Raw genomic sequence first — 24,230 nt, 5'->3', positions numbered from 1 at the left:
GTAGATTATCTCCAATAATATTTGCTTAGTCTTTTATAAGTGATCAGATTAATTTATGAAACATCTCCAATGGCTTATTGAGCTTAAAAAAGATGAAAGTAGTAATTTTAATGATGTTTATAATGCTCCTCTAAATCTATCTATCTAATCCTCTTCGTGCATCAGGTTGCACATAAGGCCTCAACCAGAGTCCGCCACCAATGTTGATCGGATGAAACCCGCTGTAGGTGACCCCATGTCCAGCCCTTTCCTTTCATCTCCCTTTCCACTGTTCTTCTTGCTCCTCTAAATCACCAGCACATAAAGCAAAATAGTGACTTTGGGCTGATTGAATTTGAGGGTCAGGTCAGTTTCATTCATTGCATTCTCAGTAATTAGATAGCGTGATAACATCATCCTGTTATTTATCCATGTCATGCGCATTGTGATAGGATGTGCACTAGTAAAACATCGCATGAGCAGATTATGCATATTATATACACAATGAAGTAAAAGCATCAGGCTCTCATAGCTCCTCAGTATGTTTCAAGCTTTCCCTTTCATTAATTGGGTGGTGCGACAGTTAGCACCTAGGGCACCCTGTTCTTTCTCTGCATGTCAGGTGTTTGCTGTTCTGTCAATATAGCTTTAGGCTCCATGTTACCCCCCCCCCCAACCCCCAACCCCCCCCCCCCCCCGACCAGTCCCTCTTAAGTTATGAACTAGCCCCAGCTGCTGGTGTCAGGTGTTATCTTGGGGTTCATCAGGTGCTAGTGCATGGGAAATCTTAGAAACACAAGCCACACAAAGGCCAAGGCGGCCAACAAGTAAACAATAGGCCTTGAAACATGAGATGCTGTTTCATTTGAATGGAGAGGACTGATTGGTTTGGGGATTAAACACAGTGATTTGACTGAAGTACACAGCAGTTTTGCTTTGGCTGGGCAGTGCTTATGAGAGATCAACAGCAGTGAACAGCAGGCAAATATTTATATGTACCTAGAGAATGAGTAGATGGCTCACTGGGATTGCTGGCAGGCGTTTTGCAGTGGATCACCTGTGAGATAAGATAGTGAGGTGGACTGAAGTCTAACTTAGATAACCTAAGCTAGGCTGTGCTAAACAAACGAGGCTGTGGGCCATAGCTTACAGCATGTGCTATTATAAATTGTTCTCTTTGCTTGAATGCCTACCTCTGATGTGTGAGCAAGTAGAGGAAGTGGTGTGCTTTTCTGAGAAAGATTTTAGTATAACCTCAAATCCATGGTTGAAGGGAGGTAGGAAGGAAGATATCAAGGCAAAATACCTCTCAATGTGTGTATGGCCATGATTATAGAACTGACATGTAACTAGTTACAAGTTTATCAAGAAGAGATATCTGTATATGTAAGCATGCATTGGTACACAGTTTTCTTCTGAAATTCAAAAAATGGACTTTTGCTTGCATCAACACTCTTCATTATCCTAACCATCTGTATCAGCACGCCTCTGTATTTACAGTATATTGCATTTCACTACCCTTTATTGACATTTGTGCAAACATATACACTTGTACTCAGGCATGTTATATGCAGAAGAGAGAAAATTGTAAGTACGATTGAAGAGAAACCTGGTGAAAATGGGAACTCATTGACGGAAGACAATGATTACAAGCCTGTTTCCGACAACAGCTGATAATAACAGCCTAAAAGTCCACCATCCGCAGCGTTCTTAAAAGCACTCTCTAACTTGCCGCGTCACAGCTGATTCCGCCACGAATGTTGTAACAAAGTAACCCGTATACACTGTTGCTGGCGATCATACATAAAGATAGCTGCACGGAGCCGTTCCCATCCTGTACTTACCGCGATAGACCTGCAAGTGTGTGACGAGCGTCTGGGGCGTGGTGAGCCCAGCTACACCGCGGCACCTGGCTTGCGGACTGTGCGTCGCCTGGTGGTGGGAGTGTTGGTTGTGCACTTCAAATTGCCGTGCGTTGCTTGGCTCAGGTTCAGTCTCACTGCCTGCGCCAGGCGAGGAGCGCTGGCATTAGGACTGCCAGTGATCAGCGGTAGGCAGGTGTAGAGACATCGTGTCCACCACAACCCCGGTGGATCCGTGGCGAAAATGTCACGCCCACCAGCGTTTACGGGTGGATCTTACGATCCGCGTACAGAAGACTTGACCCCGCCGGACTACGATGAACGAGCAAGCCCTGTGCTCCGTAACGGCAAAATACCCAATGAGTATGTGAGTAAACCGGACTTTCGAGTGAGGATGGAGGATGAGTTCCATTCACCCAATAACCATCGGCTCAGCCAGGGGTCAGGGGACTACAACTACGTGTCCGACGAAGCGACAGACATACCGCCAGACTACCTACATCCTGTTCCAGAGCATCAGGACGAAGAAAACTACGGGGAGGGCAGGGACAACTTGGGGTATGTGCCTCCGGACTACCTACACCCTGTCCCCGAGCAGCCTCGAAGTCACCATGGACGAGGCAGCGACAACGTGGAGTACATTCCTCAGGACTATCTAGAACCTGTTCCAATGCAGCCTCGGGCCGCTGACTATAGACAGGGTACCGAGAACCTGGGGTACGTGTCGTCGCCGAACGACCAGCATGGTGTCCGCAGGAGGAATATCCCCAACGGCACTGTGTCGTCGGCCGGGCTGAGTCCTGAGTCGGTGGAGACGTTCGTGCCCTATGACACGGACCTGGATGCCAGGGGATGGGACAACACCAGAGCGGGCAGTGTGGACTTAAAGTACGATCCCCCGCAGGACTACGAAGCCGTGGATGAGACCAATCTGCCCAGCACCCATGTGCACGCAAAGGCCAAAACACTGACCGACAGGCTGCAGGAAGTCCGCCTTCAAGGAACCAACGCCGCGGCCAAAACGCTCAGGTACCTTGAGGCTCTGTTATGGTGTGAACGCTTATGTACCTTGAGGCTTTCTGTTGTATGATTGCGCACGTGCTTTACAGATTTGTTTTGTCATCTCTCTGTGCATAACTTCTGCACCTGCACCTGAACTTCCGCATTGCAGGCACCGATTATAGGGGTGGGTGAGGCAAGTTGCTATTTCTTACCGGTGTTCAAGAGCGCGCCGTGCTTAAAGACATATGAGCTTCACTCATTACAAGGTACTTAATAGCAGAGCCTGAGGAAAGCCCCCCACCCCCATCTCCAAGCACATCCAGTGTTGACGTGTCGCTAGAACATAGTTACTTCGTCAAGGCTTCAGCCAATGGGAGAGCAGGAGGCGTCTGTTAATTGGCTGCAGCCATGTACTGAGTGACACAGAATTCCATGCTGGCAGTGAGCGACAATCGCAGTTTTTTGTCCCCTCAGTATCTTTTACCACCTTTAAGTCTAAACTTAAAACGCATTCAGAACGACGACCCTGGCCATGAGCGTGCATAACGTGTGTCTGTAATTTACTTTGCAATATACGAGTGTATGTCATAGAAGTGAACGTGTTTGTTATATGAGTGCATGGTTGTTGGTGATTTATTTTAGTCTCTGTATGATTTATGTAAAGTGCTATGAGAAAATCTTTGGAAAGTAGCTTTATCAGTCCTGATAATCATTATCATGGTTTTGAAGGGGCGACTTGACCTGGCTCCTACACCACTAGGATGTTGTACAGTTGCTGCGTATCCTGTATGACGGACGCTGGACGATATTAGTTATAATAATGCTATAAGTAGAGATACATCTCAGTAACAGTTCTCTACTTTGGCTGAACTGTGTGGTATGCCTTCCGGTGTAGTTGGGGCCGCTTGGCTGACGAAGCGAGATGCCGGGGACGACCACGGCGACTTGACTCGCACCTCTCCCTTCTCCCATCATCCCGCCTGTCTATTGTATCTTTTTTTTTAAAATGTGAACCCGCGAAGTGTCGACATCGTATTGGCGGAGCTGCAAGGGGTTTGCTGACGTCATACGCCGGGGGCGCCATTGAGACTTCTCCCATCCCCCGCCCCGCCGCCACGCCTCCCCAGTGGAGATAAATCGTAAATCGTTGAGTCACACGGTGATTCGTGACGAAGTTTGTGATTGCCGTTATTGTCGTATAAGAAGGTCCCAGCCCTCGGTAAATGTGTCAAAGCAGGCGCTCTTGTTGTAAGATCACGAAGCGTGCACGGAGAGGCAGACAGGCAGACAGCGGCGACAGCAGATAGGAGTCACGACAGCTGATGTGTCTACCTCACGACACCTCGGGCATAGCCCGTGTACTGACGGAGACATAGCTCTTTGATCCTTGCTTTCCACTCCCCTCCTCCCAACCCACTCGATCATCCACTGTTGGTCCCCCCTGTGGTTGGTCTGACCTGGATTTGTGTTCTTACTTATAATAATAATCAATGGTTGTTGTTGTTGTTAATTAGCACGGAACGACGTGAAACGTGAGGCGGAAAGTTCGTCAGAGGTTATCCAACATACAAAACGTAAGGTTGCTAGATATCTTAGAGGGAAGTAGTGGCAGACAGTAGGGCAGGACTGGGTGGTACAAAAACTTCAACTAGGCGATGAATGTGATATGTCATGACTTTTAACAGCAGACTTATTTAATTGTTATTTTGTGTGAGGACAGGAAGTTTTGCACGCAACCAACTGCCTTCATACCATATGTGATACAGCAAAAACAATAGAAAACATGGCTGCTTTTTAAAATGAGTGTTGTATGTACAGGATCTACTAAGGCATGTAAATAAGGCCCAGTGGATTTGGTGCGGGCACAACCTGACGTTTGACAGATTTGTAGGCTGTCGTCCCGCTCGTGTGGAGGTGGCGGTCAGAATTTTGTGTGAGAGAGAGAGCAGGAGAACTTGTTTACCAGTGGCTCAAAATTTCACTTAAATCAGATAAAATATCAAGTAAACGTTAACTATAGTCTATTATCATTTTCCTTGTAAAGTTGACATTGTAGTCACGTGTGTGCGCGTTGGCAGACATGCATCTGCTCGAGCGCGTACATGTGTGTAGTGGCATGTACAGATAGTACAGGTTTATTGTGGTTACTACAAATCATATACAAATATAGTTGTACAAAAATATAGCGCAGCTCGGATAAATGCGTGTTTATTTAGTACTCATGTGCAATGCAGCTGTGTACAGGCATAGTGTGCAGCTTTCGGTATCTTTGCCGTCTTTATTTTAAGGTGTCATGTACCTTTGTGGAACGGATTGGTTTCACCTGAACTCTCTTCTCTGTCACTGAGTAAATATGTTTTTATTATTTAGCTCATGCTCTACTACTGTGCACATGATATACGTTCCTGCGTCGTGATACAATCTTAAATGCTGACAGAATTAAAATCCACTTTCCCCTTGGAGCGAATCACTGATGGACTATAGCTTTTTCGATAGCGAGGACAAGCCGTAAAGAAGAGGTAGAAGGTCCTTCAATAGCAATGCCTATAAACCTGCCAAGAGACACGCAAACAGGCTGGCAAGTTTTCAGCATCTGTATCCTGCCGTCTGTCTTCTAGCCATTGGTCGTCAGACATTTTGGTCGGCGATTAAATACATATAACATAGAAGTACAGAGTATGCAGCCTTCTACAGACACGTTTGCATAGGGTGTTTCGTGCGTCCGTGTATGTCTTATTTTTCTTATTCTTATTATTATATTTTGTTGTTAAGCGCTTTGAGCTAACCTTTTTGATTGTGGGATAAAGCGTTAGATAAATTAACTTTATCAACATTATTATTAAAACTAATTGCAGCATAAGAATTAAGAGTATGTAGCACTCAGGTGATCTTCTAACGCAGCTAGTGTATGCTTTCGCGCTGCTAGCATTCCTCAGCACATTATATTATATTTACACGGTGTTGGAATATCAACACGTTGGAACGGATGCAGACAGAGCAAGTTTGAAATAGGAATGAAACATGCAGCTGTTGGTTAGACTTTTAACCAGAGGTAAGTTTGGTTAAGAGATCATCGTTTATCAGATATCGCGACAAAAGAGGGAACAATTTTGTTGACGCAACAATTAATATACTGATTATAATTATTATAGTTGTCGGGTAGGGAGAAACTATATAGGCTTGTTGAAGTGCCGATCATGACGAGTTAGTTACGGCGAAGGCTGGGCCAACAGTTTAGAACTTTCGTGTTTTCTGTTTGTTTGTCAGGTCAATATTTACGATCGTTAGCGGGTCATTCATTTTTATGGTATAGCAGTATGGAGCACAGCACGTATACACACGCACACAGGACAGGTACAGGCTTGGCAGTGGGTTATTACTGACCGGGTGGCGACCCCGTGACCGAAGGAAGAGCGGGAGGGGGTCGACTAGCGACAGGATGGAGGTGCGGGGATGTTTTTGGAGGGAAGTCGGGAGTGAAGGTCGGATGAAGAGTGTGGTGTGGAGGTTTCGCCTTAGCCAGAATCACCGACTGACGTTAAAGCAAACATGAAAGTGTTGTTTGGTTCTCGTGGAGAGATTGGGAGAGCAACCCCATCTACCCTGTTCCAATGGCACCAGGCGTCAGTTGGATGGTTTCGGGTGACCTAAACAGCAGATTATCTACCTCTTAAATGACGGAAGTTTTCAGACTTGTTACACTGTTTTTTAACTTGATCTCAGTCCCTTTCACCATTCACGCGTGTGCCACCTCCATCAGCTGACACCTGAGCTGCGTCCACCCCAATCCCCTTTTCCACCCCCTTCCCCAGGGCCGCGTGGTGTGGGAAGAGGTCGTGTACTCACCGAGGCGTGACAAGAACGGCACGAGTGTATGGTGACATCACACACGTGACTAAGGATACATGTACTTCCTACAGATCACAAAGAGATGACCGAGTCATTAATTCTATTTTTGAACTTTGTTTCACGTGGAGGTTTCTCAGATGTCTGTTTTGGATGTGGGAGAAGCTATAGACGCACATTTCTCTTTTAAAATTGTGTTTGCTTTTAAGTTTCATCATTCAAGTAACACATGTAACTGTAAAAATGAAAATATACTGTATACGAATGTCGTACTACTAGTGACTCGAGGTTGCTGCCGTCTTAAGCATGGTAGGGAGATGGTACATGTATTGCGTATGAGAACAGATGTCAGAACAAAGTTTGTTAATCGTTTTAATGCCAGTAGCGAATTTATTGGCATTTTTATAAGCATTTTTGACGATCGCCTCATAAAACAGTGGAAAGAACGATTTTAAGTCATTGTTGAGACAGTCCACAGTTTGGGGGATTTCTCGATTTTTCGAGGGTTTCTTTCTTTCTGTCTTTCTTTCTCTCATACACAAAGCATTAAATCAAGAACGTGCATTGCTGTCTGCCGAGACCATCGTTTAGCCTCTTGCGAAGTTAACCACTGTTAGTCTCAGCGAGTCTAAAGCAATGACTGTGACTAAACCGGAAGCTTTGTACACACCTGCCTCGTTTTAGCAGTTAATCTGAAATGTGACTAATCCAGAAGCTTTGTAAACACCTGCCTCGTTTTAGTAGTTAACTGGAAAAAAAAAAAACCCGTGTGCCAGCAGTCCAGTAATACAAGTTCGTGATTAAATCGACACGTGCGCCCATCCGCGGCAATAATGACCCGGATGGAGGACATGATTTCCACGATCCAAGTTTATTTTGCCCTTTGTTGTGTTCGCCAGTTTTTGTCGAGACGTTCTATACAAAGTCCGGGTCCAGTAAAAAACAATAATTTATAGCTCAGTTCTCCCTCCTGATAACCTTTACGGCCTGCGAGATCGGATCCAGCTTGGGTGCGTCACCATACAATTCGGTTTCTGACACCAGCTGGTGCTCGGTTTGAATTCTTGTTCAGAAAGATTCCAATGTCATACAATAAATCGATGGTGAGCTTATGACACGTGTTGGGGAGGAAGGAAAGAGAAAACGTCTGTGTCAGAAAATAGTGTTTCTCAACTTTCCTCATAGATAGTCAAGCTTAATTTTGATATGAAGACTGTGGGAACAGTAACAAAGCCTGTTGACAATCTATATCAAAACGTAGCTCAGGCTGTGGTAGAACGATTCCGCTTGTCCAGTCTGTGAATATGGATGTCAACAGTGACGTACAGGAAATAACAAATGTCCTGTTCCCAGAAGAGAATCGAGCGAGGACTTTACACGGAGTTCATGTTAGTGTTTGTCGGGTGTACATCTGACAAAAATCGTTGTGGTGCAATGCTGGCAGTCATCCGTCACCTGCGTTACACGATCGCACCGAATCTGTACCAGGAAGTCCCATAAATTTACACTGACGGATCGAGTGTATCCGTTAAGGCTGCTAGTTTTATCTGATAACCTTGCCTGCACAATTAGAGAGAGGTGTGTGTGTGGGTCAAGTAGAGTCTAAAGAAGATATATGATGTTTTATAATATAGACAAAGTATTATAAAATACTGTATCACCCATTTCGAAATATGACCAGAGGTTTATTTTTATGTTTTTTGACCAGCGCTTTTAGCTGTCAGTGTTGCACGTGTGTGAGAGTGGAGTGAGAGAACTTTGGACTTATTTGGTAGACGTCAGTCCTTTTATGTAGGAGGGACATACAGTACTACATTATTACACAAAATAAAATTTATTAAATCGGTCTACGTAAAAGTTTGCATTGTTCTGTTCAAACCAATCAGCAGAGAGAGGGGTGGATATGTGGGACTGGTATTGACATCGTGACACTTCCACAACATTAGTGTGTCATGCATGAATTTTAAGTGATGTAAAATTACCATAGTAAGAAGCATATAGTACATTTTATAGCATATTACGTAAAAGGGTATCTCAAAGGGAGTTCAGTTCTATGGACATGTGCACATGTGTGTTTTGTCATTTGATAGTCATCCTATTTGTGAAAAGTCTTAGCACATATTAGCTGGCAGATATTAATTGTATTACCCCCAATAACCGTTCATTTCAAGATATTTTACAAAACTGAAAAGTATGATACGTCGTGTTTTTGGAGATAACTCATTGCATGCACAAGGACTGTTTAAGATCAGAGCTGGAAATTTTCCCATGGTACAAGCTTGCATACTTATGGAGTTTACTTGAGTGCACAATTATAGTGTTTCTATTAATTTATCTTGAGCTTACAGCTTACAGTTTTAGTGTTTAGATTTTTTTCTTTTTGTTGTTATAGATTCTCTTTGGATGTTTGTCATTATGCAATTTTTTCCTGTTTTAATGTGCAGTCTTCAGGTTTAGACTCCCTTGCAATATTAGTAATTTATATGGGTTTCTTACGTGGTGCAGCATGATTTAGTGCATGTCATGATTTATGGCTTATCAACTTTAACAACCAGTGCATGACTACTATGTTGTAACTGTGACAAAATTCTTTATTTGGAAATTAATTTAAATCAATTTTAGTAATGAGCTACTGGTGAAGGAAACTGCTTTTACATTATCACGTGGACTGTCATGAATAAGTTACTATGGCTTAAATAAAAATGACTGTGTGCAGAATATATCTCATATTTCTGCGAGTAAATAATTTTTACATGTAAATTACAAATGTGGTGGCCTTTATTGGGAAAGCAATAATTTTACACACACACAGAGGATGACTTATTTTAGATAGTCCACCTAATGATAAATATACCAGCAGTTTCTTTCAACCACTGGCTCATGACTAAGATTATTTAAATTATTTATATTTTAAATATTAAATTTGTGCAATGGTGTAGGAAGATGTTTGGCTTTGTTGAGGGGTGAGGGCAGGGAGCAAACTCCATGTTGACAGTGAACAACATTTACACTCGCACACACGTTATTGTTATTAAACAAGAAGGAAGTTTAGTGCAGTGAGTATGTGGGTCTAGTGCACATATGCACTTAGTGCTAGCATCACAGCAAATGCTTCTTTCCATGTTAAAATACAAGGCAATGCTTAAAACGAAACAAAATGCATTGAAAAATGACTCACTTGTCCATGGCTATCACAAGAAATGATGCCATTCAAAATAAGACAGACTTTATAATCATATTAACCATATTCAATGTTTACAAGTCTGTGTGCCAAAAAACCATCTTTGATTTCTTTTAATGAACTCCAGTGCAATTTCTTCCAAATCTAGATCAACTCTCCCTTTAAACACATGCAGAATGAGGCAGTTATTTAAACACGTCTGTGTCGTGGAACTTCTCATATATTTTTCTTTCTTTTAAGGCAGAAAAACTGCTTGGCAATTGTCATGGTAACTGCATGGGATAGTACAGTTTCAAAAGCTTGTCGATCTCACTTAGCATTTTTTCTCATGGTCTCTGACGCTACTAATTCAGATGAAATAGCACTGACGTTTGACTGAACTGCCATTTTGCCCAGGCTCAGAGCAATGGCACTTGGCAGAAAAGCTGTGTCTTCAGTCTGGTAAAGTCAGTGTTTGAGTTATAGATACTAGCAATATTTGTAGGAATGTCCATGCTTTTGCCTAGTGCTGCCTCAAAAAGTAACTTTTTGATTTGTCTCGGCACATTTAAACTATCTCTTGATGAAATCTCCTTTGGATATTTTTGATTATCTGTGTACATATTCACGGCCTTGCTGTACAGAAGCCTGCAGTTATTCTGACTTTGAAAAGGCGTTTCTCCTAGTTCCTGGTCTAAGAAAAGAGGCATATTCTTGTGTGTAGTTTTTTTGTGGATAAATGTACTTGCATCCTTATATTCACACAAATGCTTGTGTATAACCTTGCATGCATGCATCTGCTTATCGTGATACTTGGATGTTGCAGGGACAGTATGTGGGACATAGATACGTCGTTAAGAGGAACAGCATGGAAGGCAAGTTTAACAGACTCTATGCCCACAGTAAAGTAGGGGAGTCCATTTGCACCATGCAAGTCACAGCCACATATGGGTAGTAAATAGACATCAGCCATTTGCTTTTGTTTATGATTTTTTTATGGCTGTCAGTGTTGCATTGAAATTGTGTTTTTTAGAATGAGAGACGTTATTTTTGTAAAACATTCCTATAAGTTTGGTAAATTTGTTTTTTTCTCACTCTCGCTCGCTCGGACCTTTGGAAAGTGTCTGTTCTTCAAAATCCACTCACAAAAATTTCAATTTAAAACAAAAGCTTTTACTGGTGGTCTTTGTGATTATTTGAGATAAGACCAGAAAAACAGAGATGTCCAGGAAAGAAAGTGTACATTTTCTGAAAAATTTCTTGCCTCTGTTTCATTATTTTGATTCACTGCACTACCAAAAGGAGGTAAAATGGAAGTCAAATTGAAACTTTTAAGCTGGAAGGTGTATTGCAATTCTCAATAAAGTAAAGACCTTTACCTTGCAATATTCCTGTGTGGGTCATCTTTGGTGGGTGTTAAAAGGGAATAAGCACAAATAAGTAGTCTGGTGAAGTCTTCTAGAAGAGGCTGCATGCCTGTAAGTGACAAAAATATTGGCTAATCATATATGTCTATAAAGGAGCATAAAGTCACTGGATTTTAATACTCGAATGCAAATCATGCAATTTGTTTTTAATGTTAGTGGACAGGTGGCATTGGCAGACATGAACTAACCATAAGTAGATGTATGATTAAACAAGTACAAGGAAGATATCATACGCTTGTTTAGACTAACAAAAATGAGCTATTCAAGTAATAATAACCAACAAATAAAAATAAACATAAAATGAGTAGAATTCAACCAGAATTATATAACAGAAGTAACGAGCTGAAATGTATAGAAGATTTATATGTACCATATACAGAATTGTTTATAGCATGAACATCATTTGTCTGTAGCGATGGGAGAAGTGGAAGGCAGAAACGAAGGCTGCATGGAACAGTGTCGAGGTCTGGTCATCACACTTCAAAGAAATTGAAGGTCAGAGATAAACAGAGTTAAATTTTGTGAACTTGATTACTCACTTTGAATCTAATGATAAGGGATTGCGTTAAGACTGGACATTAAATAGAAGTTGTCGACGTTGCTTTTGTTTTAACTTTATAGTTTACTCATTAAATTTCTCAAGCATCTAAAAAGAGTTTAACCCTTTGGGCATGATGGGCCCTTTGCCAGAGAAGTACGAGGAAGGCGATTTCAAGTTCAAACTTTTTTTTTTCCAAAAATGTATAGGTTTCTAGGTCTAATGTTTACCTCAGAGCAGCAATAATAAAAGACAAACTTCACCCAGTGTTGTCTTCACAGTCTTCAGTTATTAGCTGGTTTTGTAATACTTTACTTTTATGCTGTGCTCAGAGGGTTAACACACTGCATTTGGGTATTTACTTCATAATACTGCATAATTCTAGTTGTTATTGCATCAGTAGGCAGCGAGGCATGGTAACATGTTGACTGTAGTTGATAATCTGAATTGTAATGTTATATTTAGCTTCTTTGTGTTTTATTTTACCCAAAGTATATCAAAAGCTTTACTTCACCATATTTTTGTATTTATTAAGCCCTATGACCTTGAAAATGTAATGGACGCACAAGGAACTCAAGAACAAATCAAATAATAGATTTTGCAGAAAGGATTTTATGGCTTGGAAATCGTATACTATTATTCTTTATCACTCTTTCCTATCAGGTAAATTTGGCAGTGCAACAGTCTCCTACTTCCGCTTCACCCGGTGGCTGGTGTACCTCAACTTGTTTGGCTTCCTAATGTCCTTCCTAGTCATCGTCATGCCCTTCTTCTCTACGACGCATCCAGAGTCTTTCAGCCAGTGGTTAAACACATCAAATCTCTGTAATAGAACTGCAAGTAATAGCAATGATACATGCCCATACCAGCTGCAGGCAAAACAATGCAGCGAGGCTTATATGGATTATGTCAAAAATTCGACAGACAAGAAAAATAGGAGATAAAATAGTAGATTTCATCGTAGGCACAGTAAGTATTATATACTTATTATTATTAAGTATACAGAAAGGTAAATAAGCACATCTTGAAACTGTACTTGTGATACTTATCACAAGTATCAATAATTTGAAGTGGGTAAAGGATTAACACTTATAAAAAATGTGTTCATTTGTATAAACATGCTCCTTTCTTTATGATGATACAAGATACACAATGTCTTAATGGCTTCATAGGTAGGTTGATGTCACAAGGTGGATGTTTTCTTTAGTCACTGTGAGTTCTGAAGCAGAATTTCATAAATGGCTGCAACCATGTGTTATATAGTATAGTTCTACAGCATTTTGCGCAATGCAGCATCTAGAACAAGTATCGAGTAAGCCATAGGGCATAGGTACATTTGAAAGAGATCTAGGATGATACCAAGATGAAGCCATTTACTAAAAGATTGTGAAAATCCAGAAACATTTTGGGAAAACAACATGGCACAGGCTGTGTAGGAAGAGCAGAAAGTCCTTAGCCTGTCGCAAAAATCAGCTAAGATTTTATAAGACGAGACTGTATTTATCTTAAAGGGCAATTAGACAGCTCTATATAGAAGCACAACAACAATACTGCAACACATTTATATCTGCTTCACCAAATAAACTCATACAATCATTATTTCATCAACTCTACAGGATGATGTGTGCTTTTAAAGATAAAAGCATGCAGGTACCATCAGATTTCACCCCAATCACTTTCCAATTCTTCAGATTTGTACATTAAAGAAGGAAATTCGTTTATCACTTAAAAAAATTACATATGCTTAACCACAAGACAGACTTTTATTAAAAACAAACTAGTTATTTGTAATACATGTATTTGCAAGGGATGGCTGGAAACAACCATACTGTTTTACGGAAACTACTACAATCGCACCTTTGAAACTGATGGGACCAAACACTTCTACAACATGGGTCTGGCCTATCTCCTGGCCTTGGGCTTCACCTTCTTTCTAAGTCTCATCTTCATCATTCTAAAGTGAGTAAATTTTATAACTTTATTTTTGATTTCATATTTACGTGAAGTTCATGATTGTGGAATGTGTGTGTGTATACGATTGTCCCATGAACTTAGGGTCATAGGAGAGAGAAATGTTAGAGTCCTCACTTATCTCTGGTCCAGCTGTTTGTGAAGAAGGGTATCCATCTCTCCCTCGCTGTCTTCCTTCCCCAACCCTTTATAGTCACTTACCCCCTTCACAGCTGGATCAACTGGGGAGTATAGGCTGCAACACATGTATCAAACTAGCTGTGCTCCAACCACTCCTCCTCTGTAAGAGACTGAGAGAAGCAGTCCAACTTTGTTTTATACCTATTTATCTAGGAATGCTAGGTCATCAGAAGAGTGTACAGTCAAACTAGAACTACATTCATGGTGTCTGCCTACTTACCATGATGTGCACGCATTATGCAGAATGTTCAGGGCGATATTCAATTTTGAATGTAAATCTACTGTACAGATGTACATACAAACTCACTCATAGAAAAGGGAATGAGATTTTTCTGACCTCAGGTCATGTTTTTTTTTTTTTTTCATGGCAGGAACTAGTGATTGCAATAGTGGAATAGAATATCAAGAAACCTTGATTTGTTATGACACTAATTTAGGTACCAGAATTTACAATACTGACACTGAACTATACATCATTGCTGATTTTTTTTCAAAAATAGCAGAGCACCATTCTTTAGGGTATTCCTTCTGCGTTGTATTTTATATCTTTTTCTTCACATGAGTACACCAAGATTTTATGAATAAACCTCGTTTAACACAATGGAACATCATTACATCATGAAATCGACAACAGTTCAAGTTTTGTGTTGACAGCTCAAGCCGAAGTGTAAGAGAGGGCGTCATAATGGAGAGTGAAACATTTACAACTTTCTTCACTAACAGTGTGTTCTGTGGCTGGGACTACTCCATTGTTTCAGAGAATTCTGCTGCTGTAAGAAAAAAGATTCTGTTTCAAGAGCTCAAGGTAAAAACATGGTGGTAAATTGTTTTTTTAATTCTTTTTATATGTTTGTATGTGGATGTGTGCCCTACATACCAGAAAGAATCTGTTCAGTCATTATTGGGATGAAACACAAGTGCTTATTTTTTTCCTTGGGGTGAAAGGAAGCTTTTTTGTGTTAGCACTGGCACTAAAAATTTTATTTTTGGCAATGATGCCCTCAGTTTGCAGCTAAGCAGTAATTAATCTGATTATTTTGCAAAGTCTGTTTGTGTTTGCCAAGTCCAAGCAAAATTTCTTTGCGTTGATTGTCAGCACCATTTTTAGTAGCACCACTTAATTATTCTGGCACACAATATGAAGGGCTATTTGTGTTAATGTGCTGGCTTAAAATTATTTAGATGTAGCATATTCTAGCATTGTAGAACTTAATGAATTGCAGGCTGCCCTGGAGGAGCAAAGGAAACGTTTAACACAGATGAATCGCTCAAAACGGGACCTTGCCAGATTATATGCAGTGCGCTTGGCTGTAAATGTGATTATTTTGTGCATTCTGGCAGCATCACTGTTTCTTGTGTACTACACCATGACAAACTTGATAGATGTAAGTAATTAATATTTTCTTTATTTGTTGAAATCTTTGAAAATCTTTCATGAGTGTTCTTTAATTATTTCTCTGGGTGTGTTCTGAAGACTTCAGCAAGGATATATGACAGAATTTTTTTTTTCTTTTATACCTGGGATTGTATTTATACATATTGGAATCTTATATGATGACCACTACATGAAATCTTGACTCAGTGTGAATGTGCTACAATAAATATTTTGGTCTTTGCAAAATGCTGGGCAACCCACTGTACAGTATAGGCTGTGGCTAGATCATCTTTTCGTTACAATTCATTGATATTAAAATATTAAGACCAATAATGGCAAGACAAGGCCTCTTGAGAGCCTATCTTTATAGATTCTCTCTTTTTACTGCTTTTTGATATCCAACCATAATGAGAAATAATGTAACTCATTATGCCATGTTAGAGTCAGAACATTTAATGCTTATTTTGACATAGATGAAAAGGACAGTAGCAACTAAAACTGTAACAGTATGCATCTGAAAGCTCTCTGATGAATGAAACATTTAATTCTTTAAAAAAATGCACTTAAAAGTTTTGCGTGAATTATGTTTATTTCTGTTTTAGGTTCATAGGCACAGGTGTTCAAACTCTATACCTCCAACTCTAACACATTGAATGATAAATTTTCAACACTGTGTTTAGCTCTAAGAAATGATAAATGTCAATTGCTAGCATTATAAATTCTGACCATTACCTTTAGGTTTAAATTATCTAGATTTCAGTGGATATCAACATGTTGAAAATATTCAGTGAAAATGACTTCACTTTGTCAACAGCTACAGAAACAAAGCTTGAATAAGGAGCTGTCCCTGGTAGTGCAGTACCTGCCTTCAGTGACCATCACTATTCTCAACGTTATAATTCCTTTACTCTTTGCCAAACTTGTTTTTTATGAAGACTACTGGCCGGTCACTGAAATGAGAATGACTCTTTTTAGGTATGCTTCTTGATTTATTTTGAGTGTATGTGCATGGGTCTGGTAATGTGGTCATAGGTTAGCAGGAATTGTTTGTTGTTGTTGAAAAGCATATATTTTTTTGGTTTTATCGCACAGAACTGTTGTACTGAGGCTTGCCTCGCTGGGTGTGCTGGTTGTCACACTTTACTACAGGCTGCAAGTTGAGGAACAGACATTTCACAGGATGGAAAAAGCTGTCCTGAAGAAGTCAATGGTAACAGTGGGAAAAAGTGTTGCGGCAATAACCTGTGGTTTGGCCTGGCATAAGTCTCGCAGTCTATAACACATCGCAGTCTGGCTACACATCGACTACAGAAGGCAGTGTGAAGGTGAGTCAGGCTTTTATGCAAAATCATAACATTGTTGAAAGAGTTAAACAGTTGAAGACTTTGTCAGGAGATGATATTTGTGTATACCCACATTAGCCTGCAGTTATTTGAAGAAAGCAAGATTTTCCCTTTAAGAATTTTCCATGTTAGGGTATAAAGCATTCTTTCACCATTAATAACTATATAAAAACAGTGAACTATTTTTTTCAGATTATTGGAACATTTTATGTTAATCAGATATGCAAGAATTAAATATGAACTTATTTAATTTAGCATTCTTGAATTTTCTTAGAGAACTCTTCTTCTTCTGATCCCCCCACCCCACATCTTCCAATTTCAACCAGTTCTGCATTTCTTTCATGTTAAACATTGTCAGTTTTCTCTAGATTTTTGTTCTGCCTATAATTGGACAATCTAATCATGGCAGAGGAGTTTTAGTCCAAGGAAAGAAAATTTTAACACCAGCAGCTTTTATCTTCATTGTTTTTTTGTGTGAGATCAGTAGAATGCAGTTGGGCAACATAATGCATTGGCACTGTCATGTCATCATTTTTTTGTCAACCTCATGCAGATGACCATTATTTTACAGAGGATTTATGAATATTTATAAGTGTATGTAGCTCATTAGTTATCGTTAATCATGTGCAGTGCTGGGAGACATATGTTGGGCAGCAATTCTACAAACTGACATTGCTGGATTTTGCAGTATATATAGTTTACACCTTTCTGTGGAATTCCCTCGCAAGTGAGTGCACACTTGCACACACATACAAAGCCACAGCCACACATAACTAAATGAGCTCTTTTAAGTAAAACTTGATAACACTTTTAACTGAGCTGTCTTGCAGAAAATTTTAACCAGTAATTACACAGTATTTAACTGTTAGGTAGACATTATGTTTTCAGTGAAACTGCTTTAAAGAATTAAAGTATGTATACATATATGGAACAGCAATTACATGTGTTATGATGTCATATAGTACCCATATTTATCATACTAAGCCTCCATGTTTTATAATATTTAGTACTTTGGTCATTGTGCCTTGCATGTTTTTGTCCTTAATGAGGTACTCCTATCTCTTATAACACAGAGTATTATTGAAACAGATGTCAGGGAAGAAAAAACATGTTTTCTGTCATGTACAGCTAGATTTGTCTATTGTATTAATGACATTTATAATAATTTTATTCTGCAGAACTATTTATGAACGCTTGAAAGGAAAGATTGACCTTGTGGCGAATTATGGCAGCCAAGAGTTTGATATTCCACAAAACGTTCTGGATTTAGTTTACTCTCAGACACTGTCTTGGTGAGTTGCTTCCTGTCTCATCATCTTGTACAATGAGTTAAGCCCTTTGTATAAGAACATGTTGTGCAGTGAAACATTTTCAGAATTCTCTGGGATTTTTGTCTGAAGCTGTGGAGTTCATATTTAATGTAGTGATGATGTGCAACAAACTTCATGTCTGTATGGAGGACAATGAAAATTATCATGCTGCAGTTCTTCTAGGGGAGATGGGGAACAGGGCCTGAGTTTCATTGTAGCTGGGATTACAATTATGCATTGGTGAGCCATCTAAGAGATAAATTGCGTGTTGGCTAGCTGATGGATTAAGGATCTGTAGAAAGTCTGATACTTATGTGACTGCTGTCAGTGCATTGCTGTCATCTTTCTCATTTCATTTATTGTCTTCTAGGTGTGGGATGTTTTTCACACCACTGTTACCAGGCATTTCATTTGTCAAATGCTTGATAATTTTCTTTATTAAAAAAGTAAGTGTTCTTGCAGAATTTTAAAATACTTGGGTAGAAGATTTATTTGTTGATATTTCAGCTGTAATTTGAATGTTTTGAAGTAACTGAGATTGTTAGAGTTCACAGGATCAGGATTAGTTATTCATGTCTTGTTTTAAACCCCAGAATGGTTTTTAGACTTAAATTTTCATGCATTTATTAGTTTTAATATTAATATATATATAGATAAGCATATGTTTATTTTGATTGATCTTAATGGATTTCTCAGAGAAATATATCAGCTTTCTGTAGTTTCAAATTAACATATGTTGAGAACTTTTTTTTTCATAAAATGAATGAAATTTGACCTTGGTATTCCTACTCATGATCAGAAATTAACATTTAATAGATTTCTTCCAAAGAAAATATTAGGGGAGCTCTGTATTTTGTCAGATAGTCTAAGCAATCTGTTGAGGTCTTTGAAGGGTATAGACCATGTTATGTAGTCATGTCTTGTCTTTTCAGGTGTCTTTAATGAACAACTATGAGCCACCTCAGAAGGCTTACAATGCATCAAAGGCAAATTCCTTCTTCATGACAATACTGTTGCTGTCTTTTATTGCTACTTCTGCAGTTATTGGATATATGATTGGAAAGTGGGTATCACACGGGGCTGCATCCTTCTTTCTCACTCACAGACACACTCACTCTCACACAGAGAGTCTCTTAAAGACTACACTTGAATGTTTGCATTAAAAATAGAAATTAATTTCCCTAAAATCATTTTTTCATTTTTGCAATTTTGAGTTTGAGGCATTTATAAGAATTATAAACAGGGTCTGTTGAGCACAACATGCCTTTGCATTTGGCTCATCTTTAAGTAATGTCTTTACATTATTATGGGAGCCTTGATGCTTTTTTGGAAGAAATGTTGAAATATGATTCTGAAAATACTACTTTAACATTAAGGTGTGTGTATAAGGGTTTTTTGCTGCTTTTTAGCAAAGTCCTTAGTGGATTGGTGAAATAAATCTTGTAGTGAAGAAGTGAAAAAGTCTAGTAGTGAAGCCAGTGCTACACTCACCTTTATCAACTTTAAACACTTGCAGCATTCATCCCTCCAAGAGTTGTGGTCCATTTCGAGTCTACTCAAATGAAAACTACACAGTATGGAAGGCCTTAATTGATGAAATTTTGAGCTGGCCACGGGGGGTTGCAAACTTCCTGTTCTTTTTGGCAACACCAGCTTTCTTTATTCCTGCCTTTGGTGTTTTGTGGTGAGTGGTACAAGTTTTCCCCAAACATTGGCTATTGAAATGGTTAAGTTTGCTTTTCCACACAAAGTGATTTTAATGTGCAAAAATTGTTCTCTTCAAGACCAGGCCAGACAATTATGCCCATTCGGCATTATTAAGGCACACCTGTGTCTGTCATGTTTTATAGTTTGTATATTAACACACAAAAAAAAATTAGTAAAAAGGGATGAAATCCAGTCATTTAGGTAGGTAAATCCCATTAAAACGCACTAGTTTCAAGAATTTTTCCAGATGTACCTTTCTTTTCTAAAATGACGGCAACATTAGTGGACATGTGAAGTTGGCTAGCAATTTTCATTATTTTTAGGCCTATTTTTGACCCTCAAGTTTGTTCTTTATAACTGCGAATCATGTTTGTTTATTTCTACTTGGTGTGTAACCATTAGAATCTGCAGAATATAAACATAGCAGTGGTGATGGATTGTGCATATACTTAATTTCCTTTGGATTTACAAAAAAGTGCTATTTTACAGTGCAGTAAGGAAGAAACAGTTTCTATTAATGTTAATTGACGTTTTATCTTCCTCTAGTGTTAAGTTAATTATAATTTTAAAAAAGATACTTCAGATTCATGCATATCTGGGTATCAGAATCAAAGATCAAAGCATTGTCTCAGCTAGTTAAGTAATGTATCTTCTGATGCTTGGGAAGTATCCAGCATGGGGTGTTTATTGTTTTTGTAAATAGCAGTGTATTTGTTTTGTTTTCTCACCTCACATTTACCCCATTTTCACAAAATGTTCATGCAGATTCCGATCCCTTTTCCTTCATGATTTCAGTAATGTCATATACCAATAAATTTGCTTGGATATGCACATTTAAAAAAGTCATTTCTGTCATTTTGGAAACGAGAAGTAAACTTATTTAGATTTTAAACAGAATTCAGCAGCAATTTTTTGTGATTTTGAGACTGTTCCATTCTGGCCTCTGACAGTTTTGTGATCTACTGCTACTGGACAATTGGGCAGGGCTACAAGAAGATGCAGGAGATGTTGAGTGACCATCTCAAAATGGTATGCTTTTTTTTTTGTTGTTGTAAATAGTATGTGATTTTTATTCTAAATAGTACATGGATTTTTTGTTGTTGTAAATGGTATATTTCTTTTTTTGTAAAAATTATGTTTTTCTTGTTGTAAATGGTAATGGTTTGTTGTAAATGCTATGTGGTTTTTTGTCAAAAGTACATGTTGTAAATACCAGATTGCTACCATTCTTTCCCTGGAATTACATTCTCCTTCTGATCTGGGTTGTAAAGCTATTAATAAGCTTGCTTTACAGAAGCTGTTGAACAGGATACTTGAAGATTGCTTGGAAAGACTGACACTGATCTATACACACTACATTTGCACCATATATTTCACATCAACCTATCAGTCAATATGTAGTTCATTTTTGCCATGGTGTCATCTATTTGCTGATGCTTGTATCTTTTTGTGTGGTTAAGTGTAGCATTTTACAAATCACAAGCATTGTTTAACACATAGAGCTCATCTCCACACAAGGAGGCACTGCAGATTAGTTATTACAAACTTTGAAAAGTAGTTCTCTGACCTTTTGGTCATTGAGGAGTGAGGTATGAGAGGTAGGACTTTTCTTTTGGCCATCGTTTGTAAGGGTAGTGCCAATCTCCTCTCCTTTGCTGCTTTACCTTCTCCAACCTTCTAAGGAGTCACGTATCCATTCCAGACAGCTGGGTCAACTTTCAGGAGTTTCCTGTGCCACATAGGTTTTTTTTTTTAACCACTCAGGTACCTGGTTTTCCAATAAAGGCTTTACACAAGTTTCTCAGAAGATTAAGGCTGTGTAGAACATGGCAGTGATTCATACCATTCCAGCAAGTATCATATTCCACATTAACACTAATATACCTCAAAGGTGGATGACATGGCCATGATAAGATAAATACATGCATAACTTTCTCTGCTGTCAGGCTAGTCTGAACAAGCTGTCTGGTGCATTGTGACATGGACAATATATAAATATAATATTTTATATTCATATATTATATTTTGAGTGGTACATAAAAGATATACACTCTAAATCTCAGACTTAGGCCAGAAAAATGGGCATGTGCTTTGGGATTTTTTTCTCCATTTCTTCATACTTGAGTTTGTTACAATCACACGTTAAGTCAGTACACTAGCTTGTGTTTTCGTCTTTCAATACATGTTTTCAGAAATAGCTATCAATCAAGAGATCTCATAGTCAGCAGCCAGCCACTGAAAAAAATAGGAAGCAAATTTTCTGTTGAAAAGATTAAGAAAGAAAACACCTTCTTTTCTCATTGAAATACTATCTGACAAAACTTTCATTATGTTGAATTTGTTTGCAGGAAGGGCGTGACAAACATTTTCTTCTGGCAAGGGTGGACGAACTGCAGAAAAGGCACAAACAACTTGAGATCCCAGAGAGTCTTAAACAGTCCACCAGCATTAAAGGCAAACTGCTGCTGAGTCCAAACCAGCCTATAGACCAGTGGCCTGGGAACAGCTGAACTGTGTCAAGCAGAATGGTTTTCTCTAGAACTTTCGTGTGATATAACGACTCGTTCACCTCTGTCAGGCTAGCATAAAAAGGAGCAGAAATGTCAAATGAAGCAATAACTGCTGGAATGCTGAAACATGTCTAGTCTCAATCTTTTGCAGCATAACTTTTGATAGGTTTTTGGGTCTATGTAAAGCAAACTTTCATAATATTGTGTTCATTTGGTCCCCAGAAATAGGGCACTAATTTGCTTTTTGTCTTCCTACATTAAGACTTTTGGGCTGCAGTAATTTATTTAAAAAAACTAGTATTTAAGATGTTCTAAATAAGTGGGTTTTTGGACGAATTGATGTTGAGAATGTTAGGATCCATGTTTTCTTGTTCATTTCTTCTCATGTATCTTTGAAGTTTGTAAGTATTTGGAAAGTTTTTAATTAACTGTTTACACAAAATGCTGAGATTCACACTAACATTGGCCAATTTAAACCCAAAAGATTGCATAAATTCAGTGATGTTGTCAAACTATAAGCACAAGCAAATGTGAAGTAAAAAAGTCAGGTCCTTTGTGTTTGGTAAACCAAGTATGTAGTGGATGTACAGAAAATATTCAAGAGCTAAGAAATGGTCAACCTGGTGTGTGCTTTTACTCTAATTTCTTTGTCCATTATTTGATAATGGAAGTGTTATTATAAGAGGGCTGATTGCTAGACATCATTTGATTACTTGAAAACACTTATATCCAGATCTCCCAATACTTACAATTTTTTTTAAAAATTGACATCAGAAAGCTTAATCAAAGGCTTAATAATAAAAGCTTCATTTTCTGCTGTCTGTTTCTTACATTAGAATATAAAATGCATATTTGTGCCAAAAACCCTTTTGTCTGTGTGTTTGTTTTTTCGAGTGGCCAAAAACAGATGTAAAAATTATATCTTTGTTATCTCAGAAAAACAAATGACAATCAAACCTGTAAATATTGGGGCATTTATTATGCTTTGAAAAGCAGACAGGCAATATCTGCTATACCAGGATTGAAAGAATGACTAAATAGTATGATGGCATCTGTCTGCACATATACCCTAGTGAAAAGTTAACATATTTCTACAAAAAAAAAGTATTAAAATGGTACGATTCTTATGAAAAAAATGTGTTGAAAATTGTTTAGTGTCAATTGGATTCAGAAGGGTACAGTTTATAATAAATATTAATGTTTTTTGAAGTACTTTGAAAAAAATGGTTTGTGCATGATTTGTAAAAATGTGTTAGATGTAGAAATTAAGTCTTTCTAAATACACTGCTTTAAAATTTATGCAACATTTACAAGTCAAATGATATTTATGTTTTGTTAAGATTCATTTTCTGTATTCCACACAGGATGCAACCATCTTTATTATCTATTATTGTTCTTTCAGACTGCAACGAATAAAGTCAATCAAAACCAAGCTCATATTTTTAAGCTTTGTGAAACAGTTAAGCAGGCCGTGAGCCCTGGTAATGGAATGTTTTATCATGTACATCAAAAGATCATGCAACATAAGTCTAGATGCCATTTTTTTTTTTGTTACAGGTCTCTGTAGATTTTTACATGACAATCTTTTGTAACTGAGAATCTAGTAATGTTTAAAAACTTCATTTCATAGGCAGCATACACTGACTGCCACCAGCCAGTCCCACTCAATTCAAAATAGTGGAAGTGTTGTGGATTGACCCATGACCTAATTTATTGTAACCTTTTTGATGCTATTTTCTGCCCAGTGGATTGAATTCAGCAAAAAAACAGGGTTAAGGAATGTGCTAGTGCAACTTCAGCCAAGACAGCGCATACTGGTGTCAGGAATTCAGATGGATGTTTGTTTAAGGTCCTGCCAGGAACTAAGGCTATGTCAAGGGAAAGGTTACTCTACAAGGAAAGGATTAAAATGGGTAAAATAGGTTTAAAAGGACTGTGGCCTTTTTAGGCCATCATTTAGCCAGAACCTTAAATTTGATTGTCCTAAATTATATCCAATGGTAAAGCATGAAAAACAAAA

At 38.6% G+C, this 24,230-nt stretch overlaps 1 protein-coding gene across 1 annotated transcript; it reads left to right on the top strand.

The window, feature by feature from the left end:
* Positions 1-1,829: 1,829 nt before the first annotated feature.
* On the top strand, positions 1,830-23,642 carry LOC112560641 (transmembrane channel-like protein 7). Its single transcript, XM_025232603.1, is given in 18 exon segments — positions 1,830-2,870; positions 10,676-10,724; positions 11,690-11,771; positions 12,478-12,757; positions 12,759-12,783; positions 13,622-13,773; positions 14,620-14,770; positions 15,189-15,350; positions 16,155-16,315; positions 16,433-16,587; positions 16,621-16,665; positions 17,314-17,410; positions 17,862-17,975; positions 18,364-18,439; positions 18,926-19,056; positions 19,510-19,677; positions 20,651-20,729; positions 22,049-23,642. Coding segments are annotated over 18 exon segments (2,874 nt in total). The 5' UTR covers positions 1,830-2,085; the 3' UTR covers positions 22,211-23,642.
* Positions 23,643-24,230: the final 588 nt, after the last annotated feature.

Source organism: Pomacea canaliculata, linkage group LG1 (genome assembly GCF_003073045.1).
Source record: "Pomacea canaliculata isolate SZHN2017 linkage group LG1, ASM307304v1, whole genome shotgun sequence".
NCBI lineage: Eukaryota > Metazoa > Mollusca > Gastropoda > Architaenioglossa > Ampullariidae > Pomacea > Pomacea canaliculata.
Note: the sequence above shows the minus strand (reverse complement) of the source record. Positions and strands in the feature narration are given on the sequence as shown.